At 34.7% G+C, this 16,680-nt stretch overlaps 1 protein-coding gene across 1 annotated transcript in view; it reads left to right on the plus strand.

The window, feature by feature from the left end:
* bma (SCY1-like protein bma) overlaps positions 1-16,680 on the plus strand; it is a 431,463-nt gene that overhangs the window by 319,228 nt on the left and 95,555 nt on the right. Inside the window, exon 9 of the mRNA XM_089099020.1 lies at positions 12,978-13,123. Within this exon, the coding sequence (XP_088955146.1) occupies positions 12,978-13,123 (146 nt within the window). The remainder of the gene's footprint in view (positions 1-12,977; positions 13,124-16,680) is intronic.

The following is a 16,680-nucleotide window of genomic DNA, read 5'->3' on the forward strand; positions in this document are numbered from 1 at the left end:
AAAAAAAAACTTTCTGAAAAATAAGTTTTCCAAAGAAAATTAAAGGCCATTTTAAACTTAAGCTCAGCAGATACAAATACCTTTTAAAATTTAAAACTCAAAACCACCAGACATTACTATTAAAGAATAAATGAAACCCAAAACGAACAGAAATTAAATAAACAATCATAGCAAAAACATACAACAAGTAATAATATAAATGAATAAATAGATCTTAAACCGAGTAATGCTTAGATTGAAAATGAATATCAAGCTTAAAGCGAAAAAAAATATTTTCCTATTGAAGCATAAATGAAACTTAAAACGAACAGAAATTAAATAAACAATCAATGCAAACAAACATACAGTAGATATTAATGAAAATGAATAAATAGATCTTAAAACAAGTGAAACTTAATTGAATATGCAAATCAAGCTTGAAACAAAAAACAAAAATCACCACAAACAACAGTTTGGGTATGACCTCCTTCTCTCACTGTAAAAGTCTAAAACCTACTGCGTCATTGGCGCTTTACTGAAAATCAATTTTATGACAAATATTTTCTTTTGTACTTAATATTGAAAATAAATAATATTGAAAATAAAATTATAGTAACATTTTGAACTGATGAGCTTTCAGCAATTGATATCATTATACATCAAATATTCAGTTTAATTTATTAAATGTTTTTAAAGTTGTTAAAGACGAATATAGTTTCCCTACAAACAAGTGTTTGGATACTGCCTCCTTTCCTAACTGTAAATAAAAACCAAAACCTACTGCGTCATTGGTGCTTAACTGAAAACGGATTATATTACAAATATCTTCTTTTCCAGTTCTTACAGTATTGAAAATAAAAATACAATTACAGTGAAATAAATTCTTGAACTGATGGATCTTTCAACAATTAATAACATTATACATCAAATATTCAATTTGATGTTGCTTATACTTTCCAAGACTGTTCAAGACGCATATAGTTTTCAGTAGAGCGCCAATGACGCAGTAGGTTTTAGATTTTTACAGTGAGAGAAGGGGGTCATACCCAAACTCTTGTTTGCTGTGATTTTTGTTCGTTTCAAGCTTGATTTGCATATTCAAGTTAAGTTTCACTCGTTTTAAGATTTATTTACTAATTTACATTAACATCTATTGTAGCCTATGTTTGTTTGCATTGATTGTTTATTTAATTTCTGTTTGTTTTAAGTTTCATTTATACTTCAATAGGAAAATTTTTTTTTTTGCTTTAAGCTTGATATTCATATTCAATCTAAGCATTACGCGCTTTAAAATCTATTTATTCATTTATATTATTACTTGTTGTATGGTTTTTGCTATGATTGTTTATTTAATTTCTGTTCGTTTTGGGTTTAATTTATTCTTTAATAATAATATCTGGTCGTGTTGAGTTTGAATTTTAAAAGGTATTTGTATCTGCTGACCTTAAGTTTAAAATGGCCTTTACTTTTCTTTGAAAAAATTATTTTTCGGAAAGTTTTTTTATTTAATTTTTGTTCGTTTTTGATTGCAAAAAAATTCTAGTTTTTAAAAATTCCTTATTTCAAAATCAAACTTAAAACAAAATCAAATATTCATCAAAGTATCAGAACTGATATCAAAGCAACAATATCAAATTGAAAAAATGGGTTTGTGTTAACCTCGGAGTTTTTATTATCTAATTTTTGAACTATTTTGAACAAAATTGCAATCTCAAAATTTTTATCGGATGGGTTTGGGGGAAAAGGGCGTGGACTTACAACGCCTGTCGTGGCCCTGGGGGGCGGGGGTTGTGTCAACACAGGATTTTTTCTTATCTGATCTTTGAACTATTTTTAACGAAATGACCATACGTAAAGGAGTTTTTGTTATATGATCTTTGAATTATTTAAAAAAAAGCTATCTCAAAGTTCTTATCGGATGGGTTTGAGGAAAAAAGGGCGTGGAGGGGGGGCTAGGTGCCCTCTAATCTCTTTTGACTCTTAAAAAGTGAACTAGAACTTTCAATTTCCAAATAAATGAGCCCTCTTTGAAATTTACACGACGACCCCTTCTATACGAAGTGCCTCTGAGCAAAAATAAATGGAGTGCAAGGGGAGGCTAGCTGCCTTCATATCACGTTTGACTCTTAAAAAGTGAATTACAATTTTCAATTTCCAATCAAATGAGCCCTCTAGGAATTTTATAAGAGAATCCCTTCCATAACAACCATATATGCCCCTAGGGCATAACTTAAAACGCCACCCCCGGGCCCCGTGGGGCTGTGTCGACACCAAAGTTGTTATCAGAACTTTGAACTATTTTTGACAAAATTTCTATCTCAAAATATTTATCTGATGCATTTAGGGCATGAAGGAGGGGGCGCTAGTTGCCCTCTGATCTCTTTTGACTCTTAAAAAGTGAACAAGAAATTTCAATTTCCAATCAAATGAGCCCTGTCCGAAGTTTATAAGAGCATCCCTTCCATAAGAAGTATATATGTCCCTAGAGGATTGCTCATAATGCCTGCCTTTGGGCCCTGGCGGGATCCGTTGACAAAGGAATTTTTCTTATCTTACCTTTGAACTATTTTTAATGAAATGGCTATTATAAAAAAAATTTCGGATGGGCTTGGGGAAAAAAGGGTGTGTGGGGGAGGGGGGGCAGTTGCCCTCAGATATCTTTTGAAGCTTAAAAATTGAACTAGAATTTTCAATTTCCAATCAAATGAGCCCCCTCTGAAGTTTATACGAGCATCCCTTTCATAAGAACCATATACGTTCCCAGGATAATACTTAAAACACCTATCCCCCGGGCTCTGGGGGGCATTTTTGTTATCTAATTTTTGAACAATTTTCAAAATACTGGCTATCTCAAAATTTGTAGTGGGCGTGTTTGGGAAAATAAGAGCGCGGGAAGGGCTAGTTTAACTCTCTTGACTCTTAAAAAGTGAACTAGAACTTTCAGTTTCCAATCAAATGAGCCTTCTATGAAGTTTATACGAGCATCCCTTTCATAAGAACCATACATGCCCTTAGAGCATAACTTAGAGCGCCTTCCTCTATGCCTTGGGGGGTTCTATTGACACGGGATTTTTTCTTATCTGACCATTGAACTATTTTTAACAAGATGTCTATCTCAAAATTTTCATCAGATGGGTTTTGAAAAAGAAGGTGTGTGGGGGGGAGAGGGGGGCTAGCTGCCCTCGGATCTCTTTTGACTATTAAAAAGTGAGCTCGAATTTTCAATATCCAATCAAATCAGCCCTCTCTGAAGTTTATACGAACATCCCTTTCATACGAACAATATGTGCCTGAGGGCATAACTTAAAAGGCCTGCCCCCGGGCCCTGGGGGGTTGTGAAGACACCTGAGTTTTTGTTATCTGACTTTTGAGAAAGTTTTAACTTAATGGTTATCTCAAAATTTTTATTTGATGTATTTCGGGAAAAAGGGGTGTGGGGCGGCTAGTTACCCTCCAATCTCTTTTGACTCTAAAAAGCTTAACTAGAACTTTCAACTTCCCATCAAATGAGCCATCTTTGAATTTTTTGCGAGCATCCCTTCAATAAGAACCATATATTTCCCAAGGGCATAACTTACAACACCTGCCCTCGGGCCCTGAGGGGCTGTGTTGACCCCTGAGTTTTCGTTATATGGCCTTTGAACTATTTTTAAAAAATGGCTATCTCAAAGTTCTTATTGGATGGGTTTGAGGAAAAAAGGGCGTGGATGGGGGGGGTCTAGGTGCCCTCCAATCTCTTTTTACTCTTAAAAAGTGAACTAGAACTTTCAATTTCCAATCAAATGAGTCCTCTTTGAAGTTAATACGAGCATCCCTTCCGTAAGACCCACATATGCCCCCAGGGAATAACTTACAACGCCTGCCCCCGGGCCCTGGTGTGTTGTGTCGGCACCGGAATTTTTGTTATATGATCTTTGAACTATTTTTAACAAAATAGCTATCTTAAAACTTTTATTGGATGCATTTTGAGAAAAAGGGTTTAGAGGGGAAGCTGGTTACCCTCCAATATCTTTTGACGCTTAAAAAGTGAACTAGAACTTTCAATTTCCAATCAAATGAGCCCTCTCTGAAGTTTATACCAGCATTCCTTCCATAAGACCCATATATGTCCCCATGGCATAACTTATAACCCTTGCCGCTGAAGACTGCGGGGGGAGTGTCCTACTAAAACATATAATTTCCAGAATCTTGGACTACGTTGAACAAAATGGCTATATCAAAATTTTGATTGGATGTGTTTGGGGGAATGGTGGGCGTGGAACGGGTGTCAGTTGCCTTAGAATCACTTTCGACTATTAAAAAGGGAACTAGCCATTTAAATTTCGAATCGAATGAGCCCTTGTCTTGAGGGCTGTGGGGGAGTTGTCATCCTCAAAGACCTACTTTCCAGAACTTAAAAATACGGTTAATAAAATGACCGTCTCAAAATTTTGATTGGATGTGTTTGGGGAAAAGGTGGGCGTGAGAGGGGGGTTAGTTGCCCTCAAATCACTTTCAACTATTAAAAAGGGCCGAGTCCTTTGAATTTCAGATCGAATTATGTCTTTTTTGAAGTTTTTATGACAACGCCTTCTATAAAAACCTTATTTGCCCCCAGGGTATAACTTAAAACACTTGCCTTGAGGGTTGTGGGGGAGTGTCCTCCACAAAAACATTTTCCAGCTGGAAATCAACTACGCTGAACAAAATGGCTATCTCAAAATTTTGATTGGATGTGTTTGGGGGAATGATGGGCGTGGGGGGCTAGCTGCCCTCCAATCACTTTCGACTATTAAAAAGGGCACTACCGCTTTGAATTTCTAATTGAATGAGTCCATTTTGAAGTTTCTACGACAACGCCTTCTATAAAAACCTTATATGCCCCCAGGGCATAACTTAAACCATTGCCCTGAGGGTTGTGAGGGAGTGTCCTTCTCAAAAACAAATTTTCTATCTGAAAATCAACTACGCTGAACAAAATTGCTATCTCAAAATTTTGATTGGATGTGTTTGAGGAAATGATCGGCGTGGGGGGGGGCTAGTTGCCCTCTAATCACTTTCAACTATTAAAAAGGTCACTAGCCCTATGAATTTCCAACCGAATAAGCCTGTTTTGAAGTATCTACGACAATGCCTTGTATAAAAACCTTATATACCTCCAGGGTATAACTTAAACCCTTGCCCTGAGGGTTGTGGGGGAGTGTCCCCCTCAAAAGTATATTTTCTATTTGGAAATCAACTACGATGAACAAAATGGCTATCTGAAAATTTGGATTGGATGTGTTTGGGGAATGATGGGTGTGGGGGTGGCAAGTCGCCCTCTAATCACTTTTAATCCTTAAAAATGGCACTAGAACTTTCGATTTCTATTCGAATGAGTCCCTTTGAAGTTTCTACGACAACGCTTTCTATAAAAAACCTCATATGCCCCCAGGGCATAACTTAAAACCCTTGCCCTGAGGGTTGTGGGGGAGTGTCCTCCCCTTGCCCTGAGGGTTGTGGGGGAGTGTCCTCCTCAAAAATATATTTTCTATCTAGAAATCAACTTCGCTGAACAATCTCAAAATTTTGATTGGATGTGTTTGGGGGAATGATGGGCCGGGGGGGGCTTGTTGCCCTCCAATCACTTTTGACCCTTAAAAAAGGCACTAGAACTCTCGATTTCCATTTGAATGAGCCCCTATTGAAGTTTCTACAACGACCCCTTTCATATGAAGTGCCTCTGGGAAAAAATAATAATAATAATAATAGAATATTGGAAATTTCAAGGTGAAAATTCAAGTGAAAATCGAGAGCTCCATCGCCTTCAGAAAGAAGGAAACTGAGGCCTAAAACATCACTGCATGGCTTTTTAGGACCCTTTCCTCTCTTAATCTATTTTATGGGGGGGCTCTTTGGTCAAAAATTGAGAGAAAACTCATTTGAAAAGAATATTTCAGTTCTCATGTTTATTATGAGCCACGCAAGAGGTTACGCTTTTTTCAACCATTTTGTGCCATAAAGTGATAATATGGTAACGAGTAGGGCCAAAGTGTCATCAGAACACAATTCTGAGATACAAGTTTGGTTTGAGCATGTAATTGGCATAAAATATGCCAAATTCCAAATGCACACTCCCACACTGGGGTGTATTTTGTTTTAGGACATTAGTGTTCACTTTTTAACTTACTTACCGTAATTATTTTAAGCTTTTAAATGCTCTTTGCTTTAATTGAAATCAAAAAGAAAAGTTCTACCATGAAAAACAAGTACAAGTCTACAGTTAAAAGCGAGACTATTTAAGGTGCCACACCTAAATCGAGCAGTAATGGTGGCTATGGATGCTGGGAGCTTTTAAGAATGTGTAACAAATCAATTACTGAATTATCTAGTCTTTAAAATAGGAGTTACTATATTTTTGTGCTTATATTAAGCCGTAGATTGCAGATATCTGCGATACTTAATGATCCTTAAATCTGTGTCGGAGATTAGGGAGGTGGCGTTAGTCTCGCTAAAGAGTCTGGGCGTGAGCGTTACTGAAGCAGTCAGTGGTGCGGATGTAGATGGTAGTTCTAAATATTCGAAAGAGATCCAATACTTAAGGGGGGACCAGTGGAACTTTCGTGGAGACAGATATACCTGAAGCCTCAGTCAACACCTTTTTTGTCCATATTTTTCCCATTTTTTCATGGACCTGGGGGAGTATTTACCCCCAAAACCTCCTTCGTGTTCAACAAAATATTTAGACAAATCAAGCAAAGTCACATTTACATGCTCATCTGTAAAAGAAGGATGGAATGGATAGCACTCCCCAAGAACAGCATTTATCCCGTAAGCCCCTCCATCTGGAAAAATAAAACATGAATATTATTTGCTTGTATTTAAGACACCATTCCTATTAATAAAGTAAATAAATAAGAGGTGCACCTTTTCCAGGGGTGATTGTCATTTTTGAAGCAATTTTATACAAAAGATAAACTTTAGCGTAAACAGTTGGTGCCAAAAACAACAAAAGCCCCATCCTCCCTGTTTAGGATAATTCTAAATATGGCATTAAAACCGGACAGATAGTAAATTTTAAAAATCTTTTAAAATGAGAGCAGTGAGGGACATTAAAACTTAAAATAAATGAAAACTATCCCATCTACAAGGAGGCTGCCGTCTTCTAGGCCCCTAAAACTTTACACTAAATTTTATTATGCTTTATTGAGTTAGTAGCTGCAACGTCCAAAAACCTTAGCATAAAGAGCAGAGAACTTGTGTGGGCGAAATTTTCATAATTGTTTCTGCTCTTTTTAGGTTTTGGCGTCACTCTTCACTCTCATTGATTTTTGTTTTTTTTAGAGCCACAAGAATACGTTTTTCAGAGCCGCCAGATAGTCAAGGAGGCAGTGCAACGTATTTCTTCACAGAAAAACAATTCACCGTGAAAATAGTTTAGAACTACATTAACTCAAAAGAGTTATAGTTTGTCGTCAAATGGCATACGTTAAATTTTTCTCTCCTGTGAACTAGTCTTAGAATTAACTATAACAGCAGTGCTCTGCTTAGAACAGAAAACACAAGTTTCTGTACAAACACTGGATATCTTATTGATTTATTTTCTCTTTTCCAGTCGGTTAAATCCCAGGTGAAAAGAATAATTTGTCAAAGAAGAAACATAGGGCTTTTCTTTTTCAATTAAGTAAAAAAAAAAGTATTTCAAATGAAAGCAATGTTAAAATGTAAAACGAACTGAAAATAGCAAAAAGACGACAAGGCTTTGCACATCTCCTCCCATCAACCCCGGATCTTTACACTCAATTGGAAATTGCATTACAATGATACAAAAATAAAAGGGCTGAATTAATTATATTTGGTTCAGACAATAATGTTTTCCAACCATTCTTTCGAAAGGCAATTGTTAAAACAAGTGCTTTCAATTAACAAAAGTTTTAATTATTCTTGTGAATAGAAATTGATACTCTCGAGTCTGAGGGGGTGGGAGCCCTTCTCACATTTGAGTCATCAATGTTATTTTCGTCCGAATCTTACTCCTTCCAGATTGCTTCCAGTACCAGAAAACAGATGATAGTTTGTGCAATAAAAAGGGCATAGTCGAGGATTTCTGTATTTAGTGACAAGTACGAAAAAATTGTAGGGGTCATGGTTAGAGAGAACTGAAAATAAAGAGTTTCACAATATAATTAAAGAAACACAATCACAGTTGTAACTATAATATAATTGTGCAGCATAATTAAGACTACACATATAAAATAAATATAACATAATAATACACAAATATAGAATAAGATAATGTAAATAATATACTATAGTTATGTTATATAATTAATGTGTAGACATCAATATAATTTCGTCTCTCTTTCACTCTATTAATATTTTAAATACGTTTCGACCTGATCTTGAGTAAAACTTACTAAAGAAGTAAATTCGTAGTTACTTTCCTGTTGTTTCGGTTAGTGCCTCAACGCCAGCTGGAACGAAAAAAAATATTTTTAGAAACTTTGAGTAGTAATTTTAGTATTTGTATTTTTAGTAATTTAGTAATTTTAGTATTTTTAGTAATTTTAGTATTTGTATTTTTAGTAATTTAGTAATTTTAGTAATTTTAGTAGCTTTTTGCTGAACCTGAAATGCATCGATAGCATGCTAATAGGCATCATTAACAACAATAATAGAAACAATGCTTCCCAATAACACATAAATAATGCTGGTAAGTCCGACTCGTAAAAAACTCAACAAAAATGAATATAAACAAATATTTGATGCGGTTTTGTAAAGTTTATTTTTGTTAATTTGCGTTGGCAGTCTATTTTCCAACCAAATTTATAGAAGTATGGCTGTTGTGGTAAAAATAGGTTTACAATGTATTAAGAGAAATGAGTCGGCGAATAGAAACAACAACCTGTTTGTTCTCAAGATCTTATTAGAGTCCCAACATATCAAAAAGGCCTTTATTTTTCAATTGTTGTTTCAAGCTAGTTCTATCCTCTTTTTTCGTGTGCAGAAATATTTAACAGCCCTTTTGATGATAAATATGATACATATTTTTCATATGTATATTAGGGGGTTCGCCTCCTAGTCAATACCTCACTCTTTACGCTAAAGTTCGAATTTTGTTCCAATTCTTTCAAAATGACCCACTTAATCACAAAGGTTATTAATAAGAATAAATAGGTCTTATGAAAGTACTAAAAAAAACTTTAGCGTAAAGAGCGAGGTATTGATTAGGGGGTGAACCAAATCATATACGTAATAATTTCTGTTCGTTTTAGGTTTTGATGTTGCTCCTTACTTTCAGTCGAAAAACTTGTTTTTTTTTATTTAATTTCTGATCTTTTTTTAAATAATGCTGGGAAATCTGGCGCCCCCTTCATAGCAATGTCCCTTCCCCCATAAAAACTTCTTCCATGGAAAGACTCTCCCACGAAACCCCAGATCCACCCCCCCCCCCCTCCCACTAACAGAAAAAATCTCCCCTGAAAACGTCTGTATAGGCGTACTTCCCAATAACCAATACTATATGTGAACATTGGGCAAAGTTCATAACTTGCAGCCCTTTCCCCGGGGACTGTGGAGCATCAAGTCATCCTCAAAGACGTAGTTATTATATTTTTCGACCATGCTGAACAAAATAGCTATCTCAAAATCTTGGTCGGGTGACTTTGGGAAAAAATGAGGGTGGGAGGGGGCCTAGTTGCCCTCCATTTTTTTTGTCACTTAAAAAGAGCACTATAACTTTTAATTTCCGTTTGAATGAGCCCTCCTGCGATATTCTAGGATAGCTGGGTCGATACAATCACCCCTGGGAAAAAAAATTAAATAAATAATCACTCATTCATGATCTTTCTTCTGGCAAAAAATACAAAATTCCACATTTTTGTACATAGGAGCTTGAAACCTCCACAGTAGAGTTCTCTGACGCGCTGAATCTGACGGTGTGATTTTTATTAAGGTTCTATGACTTTTAGGGGGTATTTTCCCCTTTTTTCGAAAATCAGGCAAATTTTCTCAGGCGCGTAACCTTTGATGGGCAAGACTAAACTTCGTGAAACTTATATATTTGAAATCAACATAAAAATCTGATTCTTTTCATGTATCTATTGGTATCAAAATTCCGTTTCTTAGAGTTTCGGTTACTATTGCGCCGGGCCGCTCCTTACTTACAGTTCGCTACCGCGAACTGCTTGATATTATGGTCAGGGAGGAAATCCTTAAGCTCCAAAAAAAGAAAAGAAAACTCATATAATATTTAAAATAGCCAGTCGTGAAAAATCATACGACATGGCGGGATGGTCACAATATTTACAAAAATTTTAAACATTGACACTGAGTTCAAATCGTGGATATGAGTAGGCTATGTTTGTTCATTTAACAAAGTTCATTTATTCCTCCTTTTTTGTTAACTCTAAGTCTAAAACAATCAAAAGAAATCAATTCAAATCAACGTTTCAAATTTTAAACAATGTCTTTTGATTTTGGACAATCAGCCATGATTTTTTTTTTTTAGTATTACTGATTTCCACCCTACATCTAAAAATCAGAATAAAAGTTAGAAATGAGACACATTGTTATTGTTTTAAAGACTATTCTTATCGATAGAAATGTTTCCCCGGTCTTGAATAATTGAATATCCTTGCTAAAACTTTTCTCCCAATAAAAGTTGACACTGACATCTGCATTGAATAATAATGAGTAGTCTAACATTTTTTTAATTATTATAGGTAGGTTCAGTGTTAAAGTTGATCAGGTAATTCGTTTCTTAAATTTTCACAGCATGGATAATAAAATGTAGCCAAAACCCCAATTGTGCGCTCATGAATTTTGTTCCTGTTCTTGTATTGCCCAATATATTTCAGCTGTTGCTAAAGAGCTGTAAAACATTTTCTTTTATTTAATAGCAACAATCAACCAAAATACATGCCTACATTTTAATTTATTACTTTGTTCTATTGTTGGAAGGTATTATATTTATTGCACAAGAGACTGTCGATCTTAAATCTTGGCGTTGGCAATCTTTAAATATACCAACTTGAAAAAAAAAGAAATTCGGATTTTCAAATTGCTCTTTTCCGTTTTTTTCTCAATGAAAAATACTCTTTGGGAATTTTCATTGAAGAAAATCGAAAAAGAAATTACCGCCCGTTCAAACTTGAAAAGCACATTTTGTCCCCCACCCCTACGTTTTCGAGAATTGACCCCTTGCTCCTACATAAAGTGTCCAATCCTTCATGTTTTTTTCCTTTTCCTTGCAAGTACTTTTGTTTTGTCTTTAGATGTGTGACAAAATTTTTACAAAAACATTTAGCCTTTAACTCAACCTCGTGGTTCTATTTCTGTTTCCAAATGTTGATTTTGTATGTGTTGAATAGATAAAAACTAATCAAACAAATTTTGATACACTGAATATGATTTGTAATCATGGTTGCAGCGATAGCTGCAACCTACTATAGAACGAGCTGTAGCCCATTGTAACCAAAATTTAAACCGCTTAAAAAACTATCAAGTGAGAAAAAATTGCCATATAAAAGGTGATTCAGGAATCTCTATAAAGATCACCTCTTTTTCGGTGTGTTCTACCTCTTTTTATAAAAGAGGAATCGAACGTTCCTTGTTCCATAACGGAACAGTCCCAACGGAACTCCTTTCCACAGGAATAAAACGGAATATAGGAATCCATTTACGCTTTAGGCTACTGACAAAGGATACTTGTATGGCGTTCTTACTAAGGCCTCATTGATTAAATTTGATTGATATCAAACATTTCCCTTTGTTACAATTGCACTAATATTTTTGGATTCCCATTTATTTAAAATCATGCGTTTCATGGTTCATGCCATTTTAAATTAGTGTATACCCACTCCCTGGACTTTTTATATAGACCGTCTTGATTTGTCTGAGAGAGCGAATTTTTCGCTCACGAATGTTTGATCATATCCATCTACTCAGCGTATCTCAGTGGTTTGTTCCATCCCATGAGTGCGATGAGAAAGTGCAGAGAAGCGATTGGAGGACCCACCCTGAATTGGTGGAGGAGGTGTTGAACGTACATAAACTTTCGTAGGTGTTTTTGAAATTGTGAAACTTTTTATTTCTTACGTTCAATTGTTTTTGAAATTATGAAACTATTTATTTCAAACGTGTATAGCTCCTCATGGCTCTCTTTATGAGCAACTTTTTGCGTCATAATGGGCTGATTATGGCGTAATGGGCTGATTATCACATTGTACACAGCAATTTGATCCCGGTTAGAAGAAACTACGGCGGTCGATCCCGATTTAGAAGAAGCTCTACGAGCTGTTTGAAGATGGCTAAGCTATTTGTATGTTGTGTTCGGTCTTTTTTATTATTATTATTATTATTATTATTATTATTATTATTATAATAAATTATTATTATAAAATAATAATTACTATTTATAATAATTTATTATTTATTATAAAAATAATAAATTATTATAGATTATATTATTACTAAATAATCTATTTTGACTGGATTGGAAGTCTTTTCTGTCAATATTGTGAAGTCACCAAATGAGTCGAGACTTGGGCTACAAAGCACATCGCCTTAAATTTCTGCTGCCATAGGTGGATGTATAAAGAATGAATGATCCCCAAGACGCAAGAAAATTGGTGCTAACCTTACACCTCCAAGCTAAAACATAACCTAATGTCCAAATATCCCTTATATTTATGTATTATATAGGCGGCTCATGGCCGTATCCAGAGAGGTGATGGTTAACCCCCTCCTCCGAAAAAAACTCGTTCGACCTTTAAAAACGTAACGAAAATGCGATTAAACAAATTTTTGATGCGTTTTTTTTAATTTTTTTTTAACCCTCTTCCCTAAAAAAACAATAACCCCCTTGAACAAAGATCCTGGATACGCTCTTGAGGTTTCTTTATTTGTCTTTTTTTCTGGCTAGGTGTATCAGCCCCAAGGGCCAAAAAGAAGGGGGGCAAAATCTTTCAGATTTTCTTCCCCGGTAACCTGATACCTTAGTTCCAAAAAGCTTTGGTTCAATTTATTCTCCTTTTTAGAAACTGTGGTTTCAGCATATGTGGCCATCCCTTGAGCAAGAACTCAAGACTCAAGAAGTGTTAGCAGCCGCTTTACAGCCAGTATTATTCTTGATACGAGAGTGTACCATAGACGAATATCAACTTTATATGCTTAGTACTATTAGGTAAGGCCCTAATCTATGTCATTGTCAAACATATATGGGAATAGTTTTATTCCAATATGAATTTGATGTCACTATAATGTTTAGTTTTCGTGCTAAATTCTTGAAGATGTTAAGTACTATTTCGTGGCTTTTGCAATTTTTAATTCGGCAGCATTAAATGAATACCGTCTAACTCATGATTTTTGTTAAATCGAATTACAGCAGTAACATATTCATCTTTAAATTATGATTGTGGATCAATTTTGTGGAGCTTAATTCTCAATCCAAAATCCTATTTACAATTGCAGCTTCAGTATCGAAATTTTAAGAACCCACATCTCAAATAACGAAGTCATAATCAGAATTTAAGGCTATATTTGAGTACCAAAACCCTGTCAAGTTCGAAATTTTAAGAACCCACATCTCAAATAACGAAGTCATAATCAGAATTTAAGGCTATATTTGAGTACCAAAACCCTGTCAAGTTCATCATATTCCTAAGCTATTTCTTAGCGTTTAAAAGGTTCTCTTGGTGCAGTGACTAACGGCTGTAAGTTTCAAACTGAAAAGGGACAATAAAGTTTATGAGGTATTTTCAGACCCCAAAAAACTATTGAGGTGTTTCCCAACAAAATATTTGGTCCTCTTAGCCCTGGCAACGACTCTCAAAAATTTCAGGCCATCGGAAAAAAGGTTTGACTGTTTTCGAGTCGTCTATTCGAGAGGCCCATGCTCCAGGTTAAGCAACATTAAGCTTAAGCTCTTTTTCGAGCCGAGTTTTTGTGGAACCAAATTTACTTTGATAATTTCTCGGACCACACTGCTTTTCCATTTACGAGAATTTAAGAGAGAAAAATGGGTTTACTTTAAATAAGGCAGTGATAACGAACAAGAAACAAAAACAAACAACGAAACAATAGTTAATTAAAAATTCCGAATATTTCAACTCCACATCCGGGAGTCTTTATCAACCGGGGAAAAAAAAGAATAAAAAAAGAAAAAAATCATTTAAATCTTTTAATGAAAAAGATAAAAAAAACAAGACAACAAGAACGAAAATGTCATTGACTGTTCGCTAAAAAACCAGAAACGTTTTAATCAGCTGAAGCAGAACACGTATTTGACTTTCCTCATCATAATATATTATTTGACCAAACGAAAATTGTAGACTCGTCTATACGACTCTTACAAAGCTTTAGAGAAAATATTGAAATTAAAAAAAAATAAGTATTAATAGAGATGAAAGAGATTTTAGAATTAATTCAATTTATAATAGTTTAATTAAGGGGCAGGTAAAATTTTCTAATAGTAGTGATTTACATTATAGTCCTCGAATAAGTGACAATCTTGTAAGAGAAAGTTGGGATGGGGTCTAGGCTAGCAAGAATCAACGGACTGCAGCTAAACTTGCAAATACAAAAAATCCGCTTAATTTACAGTCCATGAGTTTCGTTGACCTGTTTGCCACGTATAAACTTAGGTTAATTAAATAATTGAAAGGTTTTAACCTGTAAATTTAATCAGGGATGGTGACCTGTTTTTATAAATTTCTTTCTAATAAATATAACATTTTATTTGTGATAGATCCACTTTGCCAATCTGATCCTGTAGAGGAAAAATATATGCTCTATATTTTGGTGTTCTTTTCTGTCTTACAGTTGAGCAGCATTATGAAAGTTCAATTAAGATGTGAGTTTTATTCGTTTTTTTGTGTTTTGTTCCTTTTTTTCTCTTGTTGTGTTATTTTTTGTCTTTTTTTTAAATTATTTAACTAATTTTTTTCATTTTCTTTCCTTTTTTTCCGTTGATAAGGGCTCCCGGATGTGGAGTTGAAATATTTGAATTGTCTTATTCATTTTTGTTTCGTTGTTGTTTTGCTTTTAGTTCGTTGTCACTGCTTTGTTTAAATTAAACCCGTTTTTCTCTTTTAAATTCTTGCAAATTTACTCTCCGATTTTTTTCCTGCATTCGGGTCTCAATGACTCAAAGACCCAAATATAGGTTTTTCACGTTGACCAAGAAAAGTAAAATGTGTCCCTTTTTGGGGATTGATTTTTGGAGACCTGTGCCACAAGCTGAAATAAGTTTTGTATTTTTGAGTTTCCTTGTTGTGGAAACTTTTGGTCTTAAGTTTCAGGCTGTTCGGAAAATAAAGTTTTCTGGCCCTTTATGGCTCTTCGTTGGGTCCTATTTTCCGGGAACCAATATTTTCCGGTGGTCCCCAGAAGCATATTAATTGAATCTTTCGATTTTCTAAGAAATAACTATCTCAAAATTTTAATCGGTCGCCTTGAAGGGTTACGTGGGGAAAGTTGAAAAAAGGGCAATGAAGGGGAGCTGTTTGCCTTTTGCTTAATTTTGACCCAAAAATGGGGTGTGGAACTTCCAATTTCCAACAAAATGAGCCCCCTCCTAAGTTTCAGTGACCTCCCCATCCACAAAAAGTGACCAGGTAAACAAAAATAAATACATAACTTATTAAGGCGTATGGCTCTTTACTATAGCCAATGATAGAGTATTACTTATGATTAAGATCTATGAACTGTTGAATTACAAGGACATCAAAATGAACATGTTTTGTCTTATGGATCAATCTTAGGTCAATTCTTACCCGAAAATCGAAATTTTCTTTGAGTTTCTTTTGGTTTTTTCAAAATTATCATTCCCGATTCACATCATAGTCATGTGTGTGCAAAACAAAGCCAAGTTTTATCATATCACATTGAGTTTTTCTTGATGGTAACTTGGGCTTCTGAAGCAGAAAATTAAAAAAACAATAAATTGGTTTGAAAAGCTTGTACCAACACTAGTTTATTCCCAACTATCCTTTAATAATAAAATGGCTTCTATATCTTTTGGCAGAGCCATGATACAGATATAAAAACGGCAGTTTCAAGCTCTCCTATTTTCTAGTTTTAAAAAATATACCTTAGCTCTTGACTCTGGTTTGTCAGTCAAAATAATGTGCTTGAAAGTTGAATACTATTCAGCTCGAGAACTTACGACCGGCGTACATAATTGGCACTGCAGTCGTGCTTAATTTTTATTTTATCTACAAATAAGATTATACTGTGACTTGGGCATAAAGCTTTTAGGGCAGAACTATATTTTAGTCAGTGTTGCCACCTTTTATTTTGAAAATGAATAAGCCAAACTTATTAGTTGAATTTTGCAACGCTTTTAGTCCCTAAAAGTTCCAACACTAACTATTTGTTGATTCCTCAAATACAAAAAACATTCCAGATCTTGAGAATCCCATAGATGCAAACAACTAGGCCTTAATCCAATAAAACATCTTTCTCTATTAATTAAAAAAAAACTTTCCGAAAAAGAGGTTTTTTAAAGAAAAGTAAAGGCAATATTAAACTTAAGATCAGAAGAAATAGAAACCTACAATAACTCCAAATGACCAGAAACGACTATTAGAGAATAAATGAAACCCAAAACGAACATACAATCATAGCAAACAAACATAGAATAGGTACTAATATAAATAGAAAAATAAATCTTAAAACGAGTGAAACTTAAATTGAATAGGCAAATCAAGCTTGGAACGACCAAAAATCATTACAAACAAG

The sequence above is a fragment of the Artemia sp. Qi Xiang Cuo genome, chromosome 13, assembly GCF_049724085.1.
Source record: "Artemia sp. Qi Xiang Cuo chromosome 13, ASM4972408v1, whole genome shotgun sequence".
NCBI classification, from domain to species: domain Eukaryota; kingdom Metazoa; phylum Arthropoda; class Branchiopoda; order Anostraca; family Artemiidae; genus Artemia; species Artemia sp. Qi Xiang Cuo.